The 22944-nt window shown below is 42.4% G+C and overlaps 1 protein-coding gene across 2 annotated transcripts in view; it reads right to left on the minus strand.

The window, feature by feature from the left end:
• fras1 (Fraser extracellular matrix complex subunit 1) overlaps positions 1-22944 on the minus strand; it is a 149537-nt gene that overhangs the window by 13774 nt on the left and 112819 nt on the right. For both annotated transcript variants that reach the window (XM_067438432.1, XM_067438431.1), the window contains 10 exons: positions 22453-22637; positions 13162-13318; positions 12416-12679; positions 10763-10951; positions 10411-10530; positions 10131-10310; positions 8722-8846; positions 4716-4856; positions 2341-2568; positions 74-187 (listed from right to left, as the gene is read on the minus strand). In XM_067438432.1, the coding sequence (XP_067294533.1) occupies positions 74-187; positions 2341-2568; positions 4716-4856; positions 8722-8846; positions 10131-10310; positions 10411-10530; positions 10763-10951; positions 12416-12679; positions 13162-13318; positions 22453-22637 (1703 nt within the window). The remainder of the gene's footprint in view (positions 1-73; positions 188-2340; positions 2569-4715; positions 4857-8721; positions 8847-10130; positions 10311-10410; positions 10531-10762; positions 10952-12415; positions 12680-13161; positions 13319-22452; positions 22638-22944) is intronic.

Genomic DNA, 22944 nt, shown 5'->3' on the forward strand with positions numbered 1-22944 from the left:
CTCATTGAGCAATCACATGAATTAATTGAGTTCTTATGTGATTATACATACAAAACAGTGTTATTAAAGAGACCTTATTTTCCATGTACTCCAGCCAGTGCAAGCCAAGGTTGGTGACAATACGAGGGGTCCCGTCATCAACAGGTGAAATGTCAATTTTAAACTTTTGTGGAGCAGCTGTGACAACCTGAAACAAACAATTTAATTTTATATTTACATGTAATTTATTTCCATAAGAGTAAATGCTTCTCATTTACCAACAATACTCACTTTAAAGGGATGGTTGATTATGATTTAACTTTTATGATTTCAGTTAGTGTGTAATGTTGCTGATACAGTATAAACAACATCTGCAAAGGTACAGCGCTCAAAGTTCAAAGCAAACGGGGGATATTTTCTTCTAAAGAAATCACTTTTTAAGGACTACAACAAACGGCCGGTAGGGACTACACAAGCTTCCTCCCGGGTTAGTGACATCACTAACCCTGAAATTTACATAAACCCTGCCCCAGGGAACATGCAACAAAGAGGGTGATATTATTGTGACAGAATATGCTGATCAATGTCTTAAAGATGGTTAACTCCATTCAGAAATGTTCTGTCTCATTATACATGTTGTTTCTTGAGTCTCTCCATCATTGTCCAACTCCGGCTTGAACATAAAAGGCTAAATAGTTTCATTGACTGTCTGCATGAGGTAATCAGAGCTGCTAATTGGAGCTCTTGAAGCACCGCCCCATGGGCTGCAGCTCATTTGCATTTAAAGGGACACACATAAACGGCATGTTTTTGCTCACCAAAAGTGGCAATTTTAACATGCTATAAAAAATCTGTGGGGTATGTTGAGCTAAAACTTTACATACACACTGTGGGGACATCAGAGACTTATTTTATATCTTGTAAAAAGAGGCAATCATCCACCTCTTTAATATCCATTTAATCCCAGATAAAACCTATATAAATTTTAAAGTGATGAGTAATGGTGTTCTAGGTCTTCCTGATTAAACAATGTCATAGGGCTCATGATAAGATGAGGTGCCCTTTTTCAATGTCCACCGAGAGACCATTTACCTCCCAGAACAGCTGACAGCCAGCTGACGCAGCGAGAAGAGCAAAAAGCCGCTGCTGATGGATGGAGTTATTAAGATGGAGGGAGAGACTGAGAGCTGACATGCTTCCTAAATGGCTATGTTAAAAAAATGGACTCGATACATTTAGGTGATTTATATGGTAATTCATATTCATTTCTTTATAAATATATAGAAATGAGCAATACACAAATGAAAAAAGGGGGTTCATAAGATTGTTGGTAAGTCTCTTATGCTCATCAAGGCTGCATTTATTTGATCAAACATACAGTAAATATGTTTTAAAATATTATTGCAATGTAAAATAACTGTTTTCTATTTGAATATATTGTAAAAATATAATTTATTAATGTGATCAGAGCTGAATTTTCAGGATTATTACTCCAGTCTTCAATGTCACACGATCCTTCAGAAATCATTTTAATATTCTGATTTGGTGATCGAGAAACATGTCTTGATTAAATGAAAACATCTGCTTAATATTTGTGAGGAAACTGATGTTTTTTTTTTGTTTTTGTTTTTTAGGATTCTTTAAACAGAAAGTTCAAAAGAACAACATTAATTTGAAATAGAAATTATTTGTAGCATCATGTGTCTTTACTGCCACTTTTGATCAATTGAATGCATCCTCAAAGAAAATAGTTAATTCATTTAAAATAAATAAATCATTAAAAAAAACTTGCTGAGTAGTGTATATTTGTTGGAACTTTCCATTGACATTTCTTACTCAAGTAAACATAATGTCAAGTAATTACATTATAATTACTATAGACTAACCTTAAACCTCAAAGCATTTTATGGTTGTGAAATATGATATGATAAATGTATTTATTTATTTTACCAGTAAGGACCATCCTCACATGGAGATCACACTGCAGCTCTTACCTGGAGTCTCACTGAGGCTAAATAAAGAAAGCTGAGAAAGCTGTTGAAATAGATATTAGAGAGGCCAGCAGGAGGCGTTCACCCTGTGGTCGGTGTGGATCGTAATACTACAGTATAATGATGGGGCTGTGCTTTAAATAGGCACTGTCCTTCAGATGACACGTTAAACTGAGGTCATGACTCTCTGTGGTCATTACAAATTCCCAGGGTGTTTCTTAAAAGAGTTTGGATGACCATGACCAAAAGAGTCTCTATAAATTATTTCTACGAGTTTTTACTATAATTGAGAGGATATTTTCATGCAGCAATTAATACAATACTGACAACAACTGGCAACATGGACAAAGTCAAATAACAGTCTACCGACCTCTTTTCCACCCTCTTCGATGATGAAGAACATGTTGGTGCCATCACCGACAGTGAAGGTGAATCGGTCTTTGAGGGAGTTACTGCCGTCATGGTTGTAACTGATGCGGTTCTGATAGATGTCGTCCATAGTGAAGGTGTTGGTCTGACGGTAATGCTGACCATTACTTGTGCGCTCGATGGTCCCGTGACGAGGTGCCTGAACGATAGTGAATGCAACAGAGTCCTCCTAACAGAGAATTGGATGGAGAGATTATCAAACAGGTGTGAAATTAAATTAAATTGCCACTAAGAAGTAAATGAGCACTGAAGTTTAATGTGACGGATGAGTCTGAGCTGTATGCACCAGAATATTTCGAGTCGAGCAGGGCGACAGTAATTTCTCTCTCCCTCAAAGTGATCTGTGATCACTCTGGGTTTTCCATTTCCATCTCTTCATCCACTCCTGGCTCAATCTCTGTATTGGTACAACATGACTGTTCATAATTGTATATATATATATATATATATATATATATATATATATATATATATATATATATATATATATATATATATATATATATATATATATATATATATATATATATATATATTTTTTTTTTTTTTTTTTTTCAGGAAAATGCTGTTCTTTTGATCTTCCTATTCATCATAGAATCTGGGAAAAAATGTATCAAAGTTTTTGAAAATATCAAATATCAAAACCATTTTGCTTGCCACTGCTAAGGTTTAGTCACATACAATAGTCCATAAACCGAATCATGTCCTCATAAACTGCGAGTAAACACACACAAATGTTGACAGGCCACTAAATACAGTGCATATCACAGAGACGGACGTCCTGCTGTTGCTGTTTCTCCAGTTCAATTTATTTCAGCCTCCGAATGATTCTGGATCATATATCTATTAGCTGAGATCGATAGCCATGGGATTCCTCCACGCTTGAGGACGTCACCGCTTTGTGCGCTCGTCATTCTTTAACTCCGCCCACACGATACGCCTCCAGGTGCTCGTTTTTTTCCGGAAAGACTCGGTACAGCCTATATTTCTTTTATAAATATAATAAAACTAAAGATTTTTCGGAGATATGAAGGATGCAATACTACTCTATAGGTACTCAAGATTGACATGAGATTGACTGAAACGGAGTGTTTCACCCCCCCTTTAACACTGCTCCAGATGTGACTTCTGTAATGGTATTTACCCGTAATGGTAAGGGGCGTGGTATTTCCGGAAACCTGTGCTTGGCACTTCAGCCAATAAAAACACATCAAACTACATTTGGCCATATAACCAATCTAAGACCATTGTGTTTTTCGGAGGGATGGGCTTCATAGAAGCAGGAAGCAAACGAGCCGTTCAAAGGACAGTGGAGACAGCGGTGTGGAATAAAGGTAAAAGATAAGAAAAATTCTGCATTTAAAAAAAGTATTAGTATTAAGTATTAAGACATGTTATACTGCGCCCCATAAACACAACCAAGCCTAGAAAAAAACACAGAACCACCCCTTTAAGAGAAATAGGCCTTTTGTGTACATAGAAAAAGTCTAAGATCTTTGAGTTCAGCTCATAAAAAATGGGGGCAAATACAAAAGTGTTGCCTTTATAATTTTGTTCAGTGTATATAGTAGGGAAGTACGCGATTTTAGATTCAGCCATTGACTGTAGCAACCAAAGCTTCTAAAGGCAGCTGCAGTCAGTATTTTATCAATCAGTGACTGGCTCTTTTATTTACAGAAGGCAGGACTTATTCCGCCATACCTGCCGAAATCTTTCTGACATTTAATAGTTGGATTATGGCCAGTAATGTGTTAGGAAAAAAAAATGCTCCAGGCAAAATCATCCAATTCCACTCTCCATTTCTACTCCACAGTGAAATCTCTGGTCTGCACTATATTCAATTTGCACAGAAACCCATTACAGTAACATTAAACATACAATCCACTTTAAAAACGAACATTTTCCACTTAAACCCTATGTAAAAATGTACAATCTAACGTTTATTTTTTTTCGTTTTGTAAAACGCAACAATAAGGTCTCATTTGTTAACATTAGTTAATGCATTAATTAACATGATGTGCACTGAACAATTAGCAATATATTAACCTTTGTTAATGTTAGTTAATAAAAATGTTCATGTAAGTTAACAGAAAATTAATGTTAATAGATAAAACCTTCGATCTAAAAAAAGTAGTAGTAAATGCTAAGATTAGCATTAATTAAGATTAATAAATGCTCTGTAGTTAACTAATCTTATTAAGTGTTAACTTCATTTAAAAAAAAAAAAAAAAACGTTATAAAGAATAAATAAGGCACAACCACAGTATATTTGAAAGTTGGGGTAAGTTGGGGGTAAACTTCTGTGAACATTGATACCTCTGTGTCAGCATCCGTAGCCTTCAGCTCAAACTCAGTGATGGTCTTCCTCACACCCTCCTGCACCCTCATCCCTGGCACCTGCAGGACGGGCAGAGAGTCGTCCACCGGCCGGATGGTGATGTAGAATGTCTGTGAAATCTGGAGGACAACCGCACAACAGTAATGAAATAATTAAATGCACAGAGTACTCGTTAATTAAATCTAGATATGAGCTCAATTGTTCTGCTGCACACAATCTAATTTCCCACTTATTAGCTTTATGTAATTATCAAATCACAGTAGAGAGAGCAAGCATACAGAAAAGCAGACCCCTACAACTAAAATGAGCTCATCCTTCATAAAAGTGTGGAAAGAAAACAGAAAATTAGTGCATTTAAGATGTACTAAGTACTATGCATATGAGGTATACTTTTGAAAAGCATGATTAAAATGTAAAATAGAGATAAAGATGGTAGCCTAAAAAAACTGTTTTAGCCTATTTTACATTGATAAGGTCACCTTGTGTGGACAGCCATGACCAGCTAAATACTACAAACTTTATTTCTGTAACCATACTATTACTGGAGACTTTTGCGTATGGAATAATGAATCATGGCAGACTGTCACAGCATTTCTATATTCTGCACTTTGCATCCACACCACTAGGTGTCAGTATAAGTCTAAGATGGATGCCATATGGAGTAGTACACCATTAATAAATAATGCATCTTTAATTGAGCAGCCAAGCACAAACACAGTGTATATTTGCAAATCATTTCCCATTAAAAATGGCAGAAGAGTACGGTTTCCTACTGAGAGTAGACCCTATTGTGGGATAACTTGAATGCTCCGGTATGTTAATCTCTTTTAGACACTCACTCACAGCTTGTGTTTATTCAAGCTCTTTCGGCCCTAATTAGTGTGTGTGTGGGAGTGTATGCATTTATAATGGAAAGAAAAGAGGTGAAAGAAAGAGAGTATGAATAGGCGAGAGGAAGGGTGGGAGGAAGTGTGCTCAGCATGTGTTCAATGAGAAATAGAAAGAGAAAGGTGGGCATGTTCATGTTTATATCAGTGTTAGTTATGGTGAAGGACAAGTATGTGTAATCATTTTTTATGCCAAATTATATAATCAGGACAACAATTTGAGTAAAAAGATGAATTGAAAAATCAGACAAATTTCAAAATACCTTGGCCTCATTCGCTTTTATGGCAGCAGCCAGCATTATTTTAGTATTTATTCTTTTTAATTAGCTTTTATTTTTATATATATTTATTTCTAAATTTAGCAAACTGATTTTATTTCAATTAGTTGCCAAGGCAACATTTCTATGTTTTTTACATACTAATATTTGTATAGTTTTTATTTTTTTATGAACAAAAACAATAGTTTTAATAGTTTTATTTAACAGTTTAACAAATGTAACAAAACAGCAGGTATTTAGCAAATTCTGTATAAAACCCGATGCATGATTTTAGACGATCTAAGGACCATATTGTGCTTTTTTTGGAAGAGCAAAACAAAGAGTCACATGATCAATGCCACAAATATACTTATTTGAGTAGTGACATAACATTTCATTGTTTTACATTTTTCAGAATCCTTTATGCTCATGTTCAGATTTTAAACCCCCAATTTTTCCCCAATAAGGCTCCACTAAGTGTGTGTGTGTGGTCCAGTTATTCCCTATATTTTTGGGACCAAATGTCCCAACAAGGATATAATTTTTTCCCCCCTTCAAAATGTGTTCCACATGGTTTTTTGTTAGTTTTTTTGTTTGTTTTGAAAATGTAAAAACACTGAATGTTTTCAGTAAGGGTAAGGTTTAAGGGATAGAATTCAAAATTTGTACAGTATACATGTCCTTCTAAAAAAATTAGCATATTGTGATAAAGTTCATTATTTTCCATAATGTAATGATAAAAATTAAACTTTCATATATTTTAGATTCATTGCACACCACCTGAAATATTTCAGGTCTTTTATTGTTTTAATACTGATGATTTTGGCATACAGCTCATGAAAACTCAAAAAAATTAGCATATTTCATCCGACCAATAAAAGAAAAGTGTTTTTAATACAAAAAAAGTCAACCTTCAAATAATTATGTTCAGTTATGCACTCAATACTTGGTCTGGAATCCTTTTGCAGAAATGACTGCTTCAATGCGGCGTGGCATGGAGACGATCAGCCTGTGGCACTGCTGAGGTGTTATGGAGGCCCAGGATGCTTCGATAGCGGCCTTAAGCTCATCCAGAGTTTTGGGTCTTGCGCCTCTCAACTTTCTCTTCACAATATCCCTCAGATTCTCTATGGGGTTCAGGTCAGGAGAGTTGGCAGGCCAATTGAACACAGTAATACCATGGTCAGTAAACCATTTACCAGTGGTTTTGGCACTGTGAGCAGGTGCCAGGTCGTGCTGAAAAACGAAATCTTCATCTCCATAAAGCTTTTCAGCAGATGGAAGCATGAAGTGCTCCAAAATCTCCTGATAGCTAGCTGCATTGACCCTGCCCTTGATAAAACACAGTGGACCAACACCAGCAGCTGACATGGCACCCCAGACCATCACTGACTGTGGGTACTTGACACTGGACTTCAGGCATTTTGGCTTTTCCTTCTCCCCAGTCTTCCTCCAGACTCTGGCACCTTGATTTCCGAATGACATGCAAAATTTGAGCAACAGTCCAGTGCTGCTTCTCTGTAGCCCAGGTCAGGCGCTTCTGCCGCTGTTTCTGGTTCAAAAGTGGCTTGACCTGGGGAATGCGGCACCTGTAGCCCATTTCCTGCACACGCCTGTGCACGGTGGCTCTGGATGTTTCTACTCCAGACTCAGTCCACTGCTTCCGCAGGTCCCCCAAGGTCTGGAATCGGTCCTTCTCCACTATCTTCCTCAGGGTCCGGTCACCTCTTCTCGTTGTGCAGCGTTTTTTGCCAGACTTTTTCCTTCCCACAGACTTCCCACTGAGGTGCCTTGATACAGCACTCTGGGAACAGCCTATTCGTTCAGAAATTCCTTTCTGTGTCTTACCCTCTCGCTTGAGGGTGTCAATGATGGCCTTCTGGACAGCAGTCAGGTCGGCAGTCTTACCCATGATTGCGGTTTTGAGTAATGAACCAGACTGGGAGTTTTTAAAAGCCTCAGGAATCTTTTGCAGGTGTTTAGAGTTAATTAGTTGATTCAGATGATTAGGTTAATAGCTCGTTTAGAGAACCTTTTCATGATTGCTAATTTTTTTAGATTTTTGCGAATTTTGGGTTTTCATGAGCTGTATGCCGACATCATCAGTATTAAAACAATAAAAGACCTGAAATATTTCAGTTGGTGTGCAATGAATCTAAAATATATATGAAAGTTTAATTTTTATCATTACATTATGGAAAATAATGAACTTTATCACAATATGCTATTTTTTTAGAAGGACCTGTATAAAGCATTATGTCTATGGAAAGTCCTCATAAAACTTAGCCTAGAAATCTAGACGCACCCTATTTGCAGCAAATCTAATCTGCCGCGAGTGTCGTCTAGCAAATCTCAATACCTATCTGAGCTGTAAAAGCCAAACTCTGGTTGGGCCAATCACATCGTGTATAGAGTCGGTGGGCGGGGCTTAACATAGTAACGGCCGAGTTGCGTTTGCGTGCTTCTAGTAAACAGAAACTGGTGAACGGCGGTCTTTCGAATCAGCTTTGACCGTGACTCTGGAAGACTTGGAGTTAAGCTTTTCTCTGAGAAAAGAACAAAGAACGGCACTGAAGTCATTCTTAAGAATGGAAGATGTGTTCTGAGTTTTGCCGAACGGATACGCAGAAAGTTTAATCTTTCAACGAGCTCTGCTTCACCTTTGTTGCTCTGGTTGGTTGTAACGCTATCCAATTGCGTGTTCACGCCGTGCAGAGGGAGTTTGAAAGACAACCGTTTATCCCGCCCCTCGGATTGAGCCCTGGCAATTGTGAGTTTCCAGACCAAACATCTTGATGTGGGTCTGGCTTGTCAGGCTACATAAAACTGTGTGTGTGTACCTCATTTCCTCCATCAGATACAGTGAAGGTGAAGTCATCGGAGTGTGTCTCCTCTTCACTGGTATGGACATACTGAATGTTGCGGGAGGCCAGGTCAGCCTGGGTAAACGTGCTGATGCGTGTTCCTGCAACAGGATCAAAGTGCAAAACTCTCCAGTGATCAGCAGCCCACCACTTCATATACAGCACTTGCTATCAAATAATAATGTAAACTCACTTGCCACCATTAAAAAAAAACTCACAGGTCAACTGAAATGGATGAATAAAACATGTACTACAACTGCAGAAATCCCATTGAGTGCAGTCCGGGCAACACAAGAAGTACAGAGAGGAAAATTAATACTGATCTTCACCCGTGACACCCTGAGAGAGATCTATAGGCTGGATCCCATTTAATGAGTTCTCAGTCTTTATTTGAACATGATGTTTAGATATGAAACATACTGTATATCTTCCATGCAATCTGTGAACGTTTCTTTGCAACTGTGTCCATCTTTTATAGGTACTGCTCTGCTGAATAGCCCATACAGCACCAGGACTGCAGACTATAAATATATATTATGATCTCTCAGGCTGTTCAGATTAAATCTTCAATAGAGACAGGAATAACAATGATTCTGTATGTGTATTTGTGGATGAGCAGAAGTATGTATGTGCACGTAGTGTAGTATGTGACAGATTTGTGACTGTGTAAGTACAGGCTTTATGTAATAGTTAAACTTCCCAGTGACCAGCAGCCCATCACGTCGTCATATACTGCACTTGCAATCAAATAATAATGTAAACTCATCCACCATCATTATAAAAACCCCACAGATCAACTAAATGGCTCTCTGTAGGTATAAAAATAAGAAATAGTATTGGGAAGCTTCTTTTAAACTGCAGACTACCAAGCTACAAGCTATCCATAATTCAATTAAACTACTCTTTTGAAAAGTAGCAAGCTACACCACAAGCTATAAAAGGACATAACTGCATTGAGGCTACTTAAGTCTTTTTTATGTAGAACCAAGGGCATCACTACACATTTTTAGTAGGACACAAGCCACAGTAAAATACTATATACCGACCCGAGAATCATTTTCCCCTGTTTATATTGCAGAAAACATGTCACGAGTGTATTCTATCAGCTGTTTCAAATGAACTGTGCAAACGACATTCACTATACTACATCTGTTCAGCACTACAAATGAGAGAGTGGACATTTTTGGCAAGCGTGATTATTTCCTAAGTTTGCATGGGGATCATTCTTCTAATTTGAGATTTATTAGCAATGTACAATTTTGTTGTGCTACACTGCTACTTGTCAAGTAGCTTGCTATTGGAAAATTCACATATTTTTGAAAGCTGAGCTACTGATTTGAAACCACATTTGACTAATAGGAGTATATTTTTCAGTTTTTGTGTACCTGGTTTGCTGGAATGTTCCAGATGTCCGAGCTGGGGCTGTTTGGTGATTCGATAAATGAGTTCATCTGGTTCACTGTCCTGATCTGTAGAGGAGAGCTGCAGTGTTGTGATCTTCTTCAAGGTGTTCTCATCCAAAACCAAAGCCTTATTAACCACAACCGTGGGAGGGAGTCTGTCCTCTGAGAGAGAGAAAAAGAGATGAGGATGACCCAAAATAACTTTCTTCTAACATTCCTGAACATGCATCTTTCAATGTCTCAAAATAAATTCTTGGCTCACCTAGAACGCTAATGAAGAAAGACTGGTCAATGACTCTGTTTCCCTCGGGATCTTCCAGGTTGAACTTGAAAGAGAAGCTACCTCCACTTTCTCCCTTTTCATGAATGTATTCCACATGTCCTGACAGACGGGGGGCAAAACCACATGAGACAATACATCTCTGCATAAAAATTCCCTATGGATGATTATGTATGAGAGAGAGAGAGAGAGAGGAGAGAGAGAGAGAGAGAGAGAGAGAGAGAGAGAGAGAGAGAGAGAGAGAGAGAGAGAGAGAGAGAGAGAGAGAGAGAGAGAGAGAGAGAGAGAGAGAGAGAGAGAGAGAGAGAGAGAGAGAGAGCAATGTAGGGAAAACCTTTGTTGATGTCATTCTGCGTGAAGCTGGTGACAGGTCCTTTGACAGATATCTGAGCCTTGTTTCTGCCTGTATTCAGCAGCAGGGAGCCCACGCTCAGATCTTTAGTGAGGGTGAACCGTAGCTTAAGGTTATCCGAATCTATGTCCGTTCCTTTCAGATGCTGCTCTGTGATCTTAGATGAGGAACCTGCCGTGAGGAATGAGCAACAGTATGAGAAATGACACAGGTATTTAAGTTATTTATTAACTAGATATATGCACCTCAATTATTTACATGAAGTGTTTCAATTGGTGCATCATAGTGAATGAAACTGCAGTGGTTCTGAGTGTGGGGCGCTTTTCTAGTTCACTAATAAGTCTAGCAGAGGGAGATTAAAATTGCATAACGGCATAATTTCGGTCTGGTCTTCACACAAAACTGTTGTATTGCTTTAGAACACTTTCATGTGCTTATTTTATGTGACTTTTATGTGCTCCTCATCCATCTCCTTTTGTGTTCCACAGATTAATACTGGTTTGAAATTATATGAGAAGGAGTGAATGATGAATTAAAAATTTTTGGTGAACTATTCCCCATATATTGCTTTTAGAAAGTGGAATCACTTTGTCATTAATTGATAATTATTTTTTGGATAATTAAAGGGTAATTTTCTATAATTAAAACATGTCTGCAACAAAATCATAAAGAAATTCAAAGAACATTGTGGACCTACTGACAAAAAGTTATTTTTTAATAAGGAATGTACATTTTTATTATTCAACAAGGCAGTAAAAACAGAAAGAACACATGCAATTTTCATTGTGTTTTTATTCTTCAATAAAACTGCTTTTCATTATTCAATAAAAAGTGGAATAAAGAAAAAAAACTCAACAAAAACTACAATCACTGGCGGCTTCTTAACTCCTTACTTGTCAAAGATCGTATACGGCCCGCGTTTGATATTGTTTACTTTGAACGCTTGTTTACAATATCATTTTGTCAAGTAATAAGGTCAATCAGTGCATTGTTTGAAAGATACGATACTGCAGATTCATCTCTGTATAAACATTATACAATCGATATATTATACAATTGCTTTTGTTTTTTTAAAGATACTCTGGACAAAATCAATGAATTTTGTATATATTGTATATATTTGTACTTTTAAAGGGATAGTTCACCCCAAAAAATGTAATTCTGTCATAATTTACTCACCCTCAAGTTGTTCCAAACCTGCATGAGTTTCTTTCTTCTGCTGAACAGAAAAGAATATATTTTGAAGAATGTTTGTAACCAAGCAGATAGAGCAACCATTAACTACCATAGTAGGGGAAAAATACATGGTAGTCAATGGCTGCCGAGATCTCCTTTGTTACAAACATTCTTCAAAATATATTATTTTGTGTTCAGCAGAACAAAGAAACTCATACAGGTTTGGAACAACTTGAGGGTGAGTAAATTATGACAGAATTTTCATTTTTGGGTGAACTATCCCTTTAAAAGGATAGTTCACTTTAAAATGAAAATTCTAATTGCCTTAAATAGCTAATAGGGAATTTGGCCCTTAGTTTGCTATTATGAATAATACTAAAAATAAAAATAAGCATCCTTATCAATCGGTAACCTGCTTGGGATGTGTGCAATGACACTGAATTGTAGGTATATCTTGACCTGCTGCAATTTGTAGTCCTCTGTTGACTGTGACTCTAGGGCCTTCTCTCTTCCCAATATCCATGCTGAACTCAAGGCGGCCCATCTCTGTGTATATGCCGTCTGTTACTGAAAACTGGATCTCATCAGTCCCAGAGCCACGTCCGTCTGGGGTGTAGACCAGCAGCTCGTCTAAAATGTCCTGGTAGGTGAAGGTGGATCCCTGCTGAAGAATCCTGCCGTTCTCTAAAGGTTGAGCATAGAACTGCCTTCTGCGAAGCTTCCCTATGGAGACACGAACACACACAGAAACATTGCAAAGAAATGGACATTAATGCTAAGTTCCTACTCATTTTTTTCTGTCAAACACATTTTCAAATAAATGTGCGTTTGACCTCTAATGGTCACTCAATGTCATTTTTTGTATAGCTGCACTGCTGTCATAACACGCTGACACGGTGACTGTATTTCAGTTCTGTCAGCCCCATTCCTTACTTGCGACTCCTAATAAAACTGCTCTGAACACCTTGACATCCATCCATTAAAGTTTAACCAATAAAGCCCTGTGGGTCGTGGCCTTTCCACCAGTTCTCTAGTCAACGGCAGAGGCACAATGACAAGAACATCAATCAGCCACACAGGAGCCCGACGGAGCGGTAATGTGACAAATAATGGATGTTTGCTGAAGGATGGCCATGAATGAGCGACAGACTAGGGAATGGAGTGAGCATATGAAGAGAAATAGAGAGAGAAAGAGAGGCACTGACCATATGAAGGCTTCTTGACGATGGTGAGGAGAAGCTCATTCTCAGGTGTGTCCTGGTCCAGCACATTTAGGGAGGAGTTAGTGATGACAACTCCGGAGTTCTCCTCCACTTGGATGCTGTTTACTGAGATAATTGGGACTCTGTCCTCCTTGGTGTGCTATAAACAATATCAAATAACATCTCATGACAAGCCAGGGACAGAAAAGAAAGATTTGAATCTGCGCCTCAGCGGCTCCGGTCATTAAATGCTCATAAGAGGCTGCTAAATGAAGACAAACAAATGTACCGGTATGTCTTTTAAAGTAATAGCAAAATAGATACGGAAAATATATTCATCAAAGAAACACCATGCAGTCTTAAGATGATTGTTTTTATGCATACATTATTGTCATCAGTGAAGTACACAATTTCTAATCGCACATACTTTGTATACCCAGTTCGGACATTCATTTGTCCAAAAGATGGGAAAAATGGCCTGGGCTATTACTTCACACTCATAAGAAATAACAACAAACTGCTGGAGACGGAAATTATAACAGACATGCGTTGATGAGTGCCTGTGTGAAGGGATTAAGAGTAGGGTTGGGTATCGTTTGGGTTTTTTACGATCCCTGTGCCTAAACAGTGCCTGAACCGATACTTTAAAAAAAAGAGCCACAAAACGATGGTGGATGACATTAAAGAATGGCATTTTATTAATTATTTCTTTAAATTGAACAATTTATTAAAAGTTTAAAGTATACTTTAAACTATATATATATATAGACAGACAGACAGACAGACAGACAGACAGACAGACAGACAGACAGACAGACAGACAGACAGACAGACAGACAGACAGACAGACAGACAGACAGACAGACAGACAGACAGACAGACAGACAGATAGATAGATAGATAGATAGATAGATAGATAGATAGATAGATAGATAGATAGATAGATAGATAGATAGATAGATAGATAGATAGATAGATAGATAGATAGATAGATAGATAGATACAAAGCACAATTTACTTATATTCACAGTTAAAGCTAAGCCCCGTAACCCAACTACAATAGGCCCAATTGAACACTAATTAACAGCACTAATACAAGTGATATTACAGCACTAATAACAGCAAAGTAGTCTGTAGTCTTGGTCTGCTACAAAACAGCTTTAGCATTATTTTGCATTAATATGACAATTTTCTCTGGTTAAATATTTAAAAGTACCGTTCTTCGCGATTCCATCTTTCAAACTTTAGTTAGTGTGTAATGTTGCTGTTATAGCATAAATAATACCTGTAACATTATAAAGCTCAAAGTTCAATGCCAAGCGAGATATTTTATTTAACAGAAGTTCCCTTTCACAGCCTACAGTGTACGGCCGGAACAGGAATGGCGTCACAAGAACAGTTTGTTGACTAACCCTCCGCCCACAAGAATGCGCAAAATAGGAGGCGTGGTCTTGTTGCGCTTGTGAGCGCTTGCATCTCCCCGTTATGGTAAGAGGCGGGACCTTTCCGGGCAAAGTGCGCTAAGCTGCTGTCCAATCACAACACGGGAAGCACTGGCCCAATCAGAACTCGTTACGTATTTCTGAAGGAGGGACTTCATAGAACAAGGAAATCATAAGGCCGCTTTTAGGACAGAGGAAACAGCGATGTACAGATAAGTCAATTGTGTGAAAAATATTTTGTTTTTTTTACACGCAAAACATGAACTCATGTTATATTGCACACTGTAAACACAATCAAGGCTTCAAAAACACACGAAAAATGAGGACCTTTAAGCCCAGAGCCAAAGGGTGGGACTCCGTTATGTCCAAAGGAGGAGATAAAAAACAGTGTGGTGGCTGCACACGGATACTCTTCTACAGGTACTCTTCTACAGGTACTTCTACAGGTGAGTGTCCCTTCCAACTGCCGATTCTTGCACCACACACCCATTTTAACATGGCATACTTCACCATGAAGTGAGGGCAGTGGTAACAAAAGCGTGGGCGGGATCAGCCCCAGGACCATCAGGCACCAACTATAAAATCTACAAATGCTGCCCACTGCTGCTGAAGAGGCTCTCAACGCTCCTACAGACACTGTGGAAGAATAACCTGGGCTCTGGACTCCTGGACTTGCTGAGGGCTGCTTTGTGCCAAAAGAGTTAAATTCCACGAGACTAGACCAGTTTCGGGAGATTTCCCTGCTAGACGTAGAGGGAAAAATATTCTGGTCCATCATCACTAAAAGGCTAACAACATACCTGCTCGCTAATGAGTTCATCGATCCCAGTGTCCAAAAAGGAGGAGTACCGGGATATTCCGGCTGCCTGGAGCACACAGCAGTGATTAGCCAGCTCATCAATGAAGCCAAGAGTAAAAACAACACACTCTCTGTCGTCTGGCTAGACCTTGAGTCTGGTGTTTTCAGTATGGCATCATACCCCGGCTGCAATGGCTCTTCCTACTTCACAAATTTACCATGTCCAAGGTAGAAGGAATGGAAAGACTTAGCAGCAACTTCTTGCTGAAGTAGCTGGGAGTCCCCCCATCATTGAGCGCAATCAATCTGTACAGAAACACCTCCAAACTTCCCTTGCCAGTCTCAGCAGTAGTTGAGGAGTTTAAAGCCACCAAAGCAAGGGCAGTCAGTACACTCCTGGGATCTGATGATGGGAAAGTAAGAAATGGAAGCAAGACCATCAAATGCGGCAGGAAATGGAAGCCCCAGCAAGCTGTGATGGAAGCAGAATCCCACTGGAAGCATCAGGAGATTGTGGGAGGGTTGTGCCAGGGATACCTGGGCCTGGGACACTACAGTGAGAAGAGGTGGAGCAGGGCTGATGCCAGAGCCAGAAGAGGCCTTGTCATGCAACGGCATTGGCAGAAGGGCGGTAGAGATGGAGGCATGAAAAGGTCCTCACGGAAATCACAAAATGGGTGGAACAGCGGCAATAACAGCAAGCAGGCCCATCTGCCCGAATCTATACCTTTTGTGAGAGAAAGAGACAAGGCTCATAAGTCGGCAAGGCTAAGAACCCACCCTTTATTTTGCAACAAGGTTCTGACTGGGAGTTGAGAGTGGACCTGTAGAGGAAGCTTGTCTTCCCACTGGACATGGCAGTGTCCACTCTTCGTCCAGATATGGTCCTGTTATCTAAGAGCACGAAAACCATCATAATTGCTGAGCTCACGGTGCCCTGGAAAGAGAGACTAGCCACATCCCACCAACTGAAAAAAGCCAAGTACCAAGACCTGGTTGACAAAGCAGTTCTAAAGGGGTGGCACGCAACTAGCTATCCCACTGAAGTCGACTGCTGCGGGTTCCCAGCAAAATCGGTGCGCTATTTCCTCCAGAGGGTGGGCCTGGAGCCTAAACAGCTGAATATAGGCACCAGGGACATAGCTGCAGCAGCCGAGTCCAGTTCAAGATGGCTGTGGCTGAGAGCCCACAGTTGGAACCCTTCTGCAGGTGAAGGCTAGCCAGTCTTTGCTGCCCCACTCAGGTGAGGTGTTAGGGCGAAACACCTGAGACCCTGAGATCCCTGCTGATGATGAGGAAGGGTCCCAACAATGTGGATGCTCCAAAGAATACCATCTCTGAAGATGATCCGCATTACCATAGTTAGTATAGTCCCTACAGTTGCAGCTTGTGGCAAAGCATCTCTAATGTTTACTTCACCGTTTCGAACACATCGCCTTATTGTTTCCATGGCAACGCGTCGTGCTTCTCACATGACACAGCAGCAGCAAAAGCATTGTATGACAGCTCAGCTGTATCGGTTTATTTCATGTTTTTTCTTTTTTATTCAAAATATTCACAAACTTGTTACCTATGTCATGAGCTATTTGATATTCTGATTTTGTGTAAGTGAATTTGTTTTATCAAAATGATCATGTTAGTTGATCTATAATGCGCGATGGGCGCCAGCATGTCAGTTTGCGCCTCAGAGAATCAGATCTTTAGGATTTACTGTCAGGGATCAGGAATAGAGGACCCAGATGCAGAGTGAACAAAAGGACAGTTTATTAAAGAGACAGATCAACAAGACACAAGAGGGTAGTGGATGAGTGACAGTCCAAACACCAGGGCAGGGAACAGACACCACGACGACAGGCAGGGGAGGATGACCACTGAGACCAGTCCAGGCAGCCAATGAACTTGACGACAGCTCGTGAGGCAACACCAGGCAGGGCGATGGTGGACCAATCCAGGCAGGAACCAGGGGCTTGATGGTCTCACAAGAATCAGCTCCCTTCTTGGCTGAGAGGCAGTGGAGACAGCGGCCAGGGAAAAACTTAGGACAGAAAACAACACAGGACAGACACACACACACACGACAAGACTCTAGACAAGACAACAAGAAACAACAGACACTACAAACTGACTAAAACAAAAACCTAAATAATAACTGGAGCTAGAAAACTAGGAAAAATAAAACAAAACCAATCTCTATAAAAGACTGAACTGCCAAATAAGAGGAAAACAGGAAAAATAAAAAGGTAAGCTATCAAAACCAAGAAAACTAAACAATAAGGCTAAAGAGAAATGCCAAAATAAAACCTAGAGAAAATGAGCTAAATAAAGACAGAAACTACACTAGACTCAAAAACTCAGGAACAAAGAAAAAACTGAAAATAAATGCAAAGCTAGAAAAACAGGAGACACTAAAACTAGAAAAGGCTAGACTAAGCTAGACAAGGAGCTAGAGACATGTACGCACAAGCAAACGCTCACAAACATACACAACGAACCAGCAAAGACATGAGGGAAGGTAGCACAATATAAAGGGACCAGAGCACATGAGGAACAGGTGAGCACAATTAGTGAAACGAGGACTAGACCAGACTAAACAAGGGGGCGTGGTAACAGCAAACAAGGAGGTAGGACAAGAGGAACACATGACAAACACAGAGAGAGACAGATCCATGCACTAAGACACAACACAAACATAGAAACATTAAACAAAGACAAAACAGACAGAGCTGCCAGGGCAGAACCCTGACAGTACCCTCCCCCCAATGGACGCCCCCTGGCGTCCAAACTAGGCAAGGGAAACAAAGGCGGTAACACTTGGGAGGGTGGGCGGGGAACAAAACTAGGAGTACCAGGGCAGACAGGAAACATGGGAGGCAGAACTGGGGAGGAAATTAATCTAGGGGAGTGGTTAGGGGCTGACCAGGGGGGTGCCGACCTAGGGAACCCACAAGGACCAGGAAACAGGGAGGGTGGGATGGGAGGGGTATTAGGCACCCGACCAACAAAGGCATGGGGCCTTTTCAATGGTGGGGACCTCTGACTGGACATGACTTCAGGGACAGATACTGGACTTGACTCTGGGGCCTCCTCCTGGGCTGCACTGGCCTGCTCAGGGACTGACTCGGGAGCGCCCTCCTGGGCTTGACTGGCGTGCTCAGGGACTGACTCGGGAGCGCCCTCCTGGGCTTGACTGGCGTGCTCAGGGACTGACTCGGGAGCGCCCTCCTGGGCTTGACTGGCGGGCTCAGGGACTGACTCGGGAGCGCCCTCCTGGGCTTGACTGGCGGGCTCAGGGACTGACTCGGGAGCGCCCTCCTGGGCTTGACTGGCGTGCTCAGGGACTGACTCGGGAGCGCCCTCCTGGGCTTGACTGGCGGGCTCTGGACGGCCTCCTCTGAAGCGGGCTCTGGGACGGCCTCCTCTGAAGCGGGCTCTGGGACGGCCTCCTCTGAAGCGGGCTCTGGGACGGCCTCCTCTGAAGCGGGCTCTGGGACGGCCTCCTCTGAAGCGGGCTCTGGGACGGCCTCCTCTGAAGCGGGCTCTGGGACGGCCTCCTCTGAAGCGGGCTCTGGGACGGCCTCCTCTGAAGCGGGCTCTGGGACGGCCTCCTCTGAAGCGGGCTCTTGGGACGGCCAGCCTTGAAGTGTGCCCTGGGACAGAAGGTGAAGCCCTCACTGGGTTAGGAACAGGAGATGGAGCCACTGGACTCCGCTCTGGGGCTGGAGCCGACACTGGACTGCGCTCTGGGGCTGGAGCCGACACTGGACTGCGCTCTGGGGCTGGAGCCGACACTGGACTGCGCTCAGGGGCTGGAGCCGACACTGGACTGCGCTCAGGGGCTGGAGCCGACACTGGACTGCGCTCAGGGGCTGGAGCCGACACTGGACTGCGCTCAGGGGCTGGAGCCGACACTGGACTGCGCTCAGGGGCTGGAGCCGACACTGGACTGCGCTCAGGGGCTGGAGCCGACACTGGACTGCGCTCAGGGGCTGGAGCCGACACTGGACTGCGCTCAGGGGCTGGAGCCGACACTGGACTGCGCTCAGGGGCTGGAGCCGACACTGGACTGCGCTCAGGGGCTGGAGCCGACACTGGACTGCGCTCAGGGGCTGGAGCCGACACTGGACTGCGCTCAGGGGCTGGAGCCGACACTGGACTGCGCTCAGGGGCTGGAGCCGACACTGGACTGCGCTCAGGGGCTGGAGCCGACACTGGACTGCGCTCAGGGGCTGGAGCCGACACTGGACTGCGCTCAGGGGCTGGAGCCGACACTGGACTGCGCTCAGGGGCTGGAGCCGACACTGGACTGCGCTCAGGGGCTGGAGCCGACACTGGACTGCGCTCAGGGGCTGGAGCCGACACTGGACTGCGCTCAGGGGCTGGAGCCGACACTGGACTGCGCTCAGGGGCTGGAGCCGACACTGGACTGCGCTCAGGGGCTGGAGCCGACACTGGACTGCGCTCAGGGGCTGGAGCCGACACTGGACTGCGCTCAGGGGCTGGAGCCGACACTGGACTGCGCTCAGGGGCTGGAGCCGACACTGGACTGCGCTCAGGGGCTGGAGCCGCTTGATTCCGGCCCTCCTGGACCAACAGATGAGGGGCATCTAGAATGGCAGCTGACTTGCAGGCATGGGCTCTCCTCTTCTTCCGCTTTCGAGGGCATGACAATTTGTAGTCGACTGGCTCTGGCCTGACAGGTGCGGGCTCGACTGGCTCTGGCCTGACAGGTGCGGGCTCGACTGGCTCTGGCCTGACAGGTGCGGGCTCGACTGGCTCTGGCCTGACAGGTGCGGGCTCGACTGGCTCTGGCCTGACAGGTGCGGGCTCGACTGGCTCTGGACTGACAGGTGCGGGCTCGACTGGCTCTGGACTGACAGGTGCGGGCTCGACTGGCTCTGGACTGACAGGAGTGGACCTTGAAATAGTAGGAGCTGGCTTAGGAACAACTGAGATTGACTCGGAGACAGATACAGCAGACCGACTCGCTCTCCTCCGCCTCTTCTTTGAAGATGGTAAAGAGCCTAGAACTGGACTTGATGAGGTTGAGAGTGTTAATTTGTCATTACAAAAGAATTCAGGACGTGTCAGTGCTGCCCACTGCCTGCGAAGATGTATATAGTTGGTGAATTCCCAATACCCCAAGTATCTCAGCCCCTCCATCTCTGACTGTGGCAAGGGGTCGTCCAAGCAGAGGTTAAAGATGTCTTTGAGGGCTGCATCCTGATATTCTAGACCCCTAGCCATAGTCCAGAACTTCTGGGCAAAGGCCCTCTCATCTAGACCCCCCTGGCGAAGTGCTGCTAGACCTTGCTGACGGGACAGTCGCTCTTGAGCCTTGGTAGGGGGACGGATCTTGAAGCTCATTCTGCTGGGTCCGATCTTGGCTGGTTCGTTCTGTCAGGGATCAGGAATAGAGGACCCAGATGCAGAGTGAACAAAAGGACAGTTTATTAAAGAGACAGATCAACAAGACACAAGAGGGTAGTGGATGAGTGACAGTCCAAACACCAGGGCAGGGAACAGACACCACGACGACAGGCAGGGGAGGATGACCACTGAGACCAGTCCAGGCAGCCAATGAACTTGACGACAGCTCGTGAGGCAACACCAGGCAGGGCGATGGTGGACCAATCCAGGCAGGAACCAGGGGCTTGATGGTCTCACAAGAATCAGCTCCCTTCTTGGCTGAGAGGCAGTGGAGACAGCGGCCAGGGAAAAACTTAGGACAGAAAACAACACAGGACAGACACACACACACACGACAAGACTCTAGACAAGACAACAAGAAACAACAGACACTACAAACTGACTAAAACAAAAACCTAAATAATAACTGGAGCTAGAAAACTAGGAAAAATAAAACAAAACCAATCTCTATAAAAGACTGAACTGCCAAATAAGAGGAAAACAGGAAAAATAAAAAGGTAAGCTATCAAAACCAAGAAAACTAAACAATAAGGCTAAAGAGAAATGCCAAAATAAAACCTAGAGAAAATGAGCTAAATAAAGACAGAAACTACACTAGACTCAAAAACTCAGGAACAAAGAAAAAACTGAAAATAAATGCAAAGCTAGAAAAACAGGAGACACTAAAACTAGAAAAGGCTAGACTAAGCTAGACAAGGAGCTAGAGACATGTACGCACAAGCAAACGCTCACAAACATACACAACGAACCAGCAAAGACATGAGGGAAGGTAGCACAATATAAAGGGACCAGAGCACATGAGGAACAGGTGAGCACAATTAGTGAAACGAGGACTAGACCAGACTAAACAAGGGGGCGTGGTAACAGCAAACAAGGAGGTAGGACAAGAGGAACACATGACAAACACAGAGAGAGACAGATCCATGCACTAAGACACAACACAAACATAGAAACATTAAACAAAGACAAAACAGACAGAGCTGCCAGGGCAGAACCCTGACATTTACATGACGTAAATTCATCCTCGTCTCACAAAATAAATACAAAAAGTATGTGACCAGTGAACTCAAAGAAAGAATAGAGTAAACTATATAGTAACTTATATAATGTGTGTCTGATATGAATAAAAACACAGTCAAATTATAACTGTTAGAAAGGATTGTTATTGCCACTTCCATAGACATCAGAGTTTTTTTTGCTGCTAACGTTACTTATGTGCATTTAAATAAAACCTAAAATAAACATGATGTGGTTGAAAACATTAAATCGTTGTGATATATGACGAGCGCTGAACTCATCTGTCTCTGGCTCAGCACCAGCCAAAGTGCGAAAGCATGTTTGAAGGCACCGAAATGAGGAAACGAAATCTGTGTTCTGATTCGGTCCAGTACATAATGGTTGTATAGGTACCGATGCTATACTGGCACCGGGTTTCGGTACCCAACCCTAATTAAGAGACACCCACAATTCTAGACATTTTATTTGTCATTACTTTCAGGAAGAAATAGCGCAGATGAAACTTTTTCACTATCAAACTTTAAAAGGCTACACGTTCAGCTGTAGCAATTTGCTAACCGTACATGTAAAAACTCAAGTATACTTTGGGCTTTTGTGTTTCAGTCATACCTGGATGTCTATGGTGACATCAAAAGCCTCGGTTTGACTTAACCCATCACTGATGTAAAAGCTGAAGACATCCTGGCGGATGCTGGGTTGGCGGATGTTTTGGACGTAGAAGATATGGTCTGATGTGAGGTCTTCTATAGTGAAGGGGACATCAGGGCTGATCCTGCGAGATCCACCGATCAAAGCTGGACACAAAGGACACACGTCAATGTGTTGAACAAACGCAGCACTTTGAACACTTTGAGCGCAACTCTTTTAGTCTCGTTGTTCTGAAGATTGCATTTTACTGGGAACAGCATCTCTGGGCCTAATGTCCTAACAAGTAACTGATCTTGGAACGAAAAAGACGACAAAGCGACTTTCTAGACAAAACACGAGAGTGACTGTCAGCTGCCAGATAATAAATCACTAATATTTAAGAATAAATGTCTGTGAGGAATAAAAGCACTCCCAAAATCATGAAAATAAGTGTGTGTTCTTAAAGGAAACACA

Source organism: Pseudorasbora parva, chromosome 3, assembly GCF_024679245.1.
Source record: "Pseudorasbora parva isolate DD20220531a chromosome 3, ASM2467924v1, whole genome shotgun sequence".
Classification (NCBI taxonomy): Eukaryota; Metazoa; Chordata; class Actinopteri; order Cypriniformes; family Gobionidae; genus Pseudorasbora; species Pseudorasbora parva.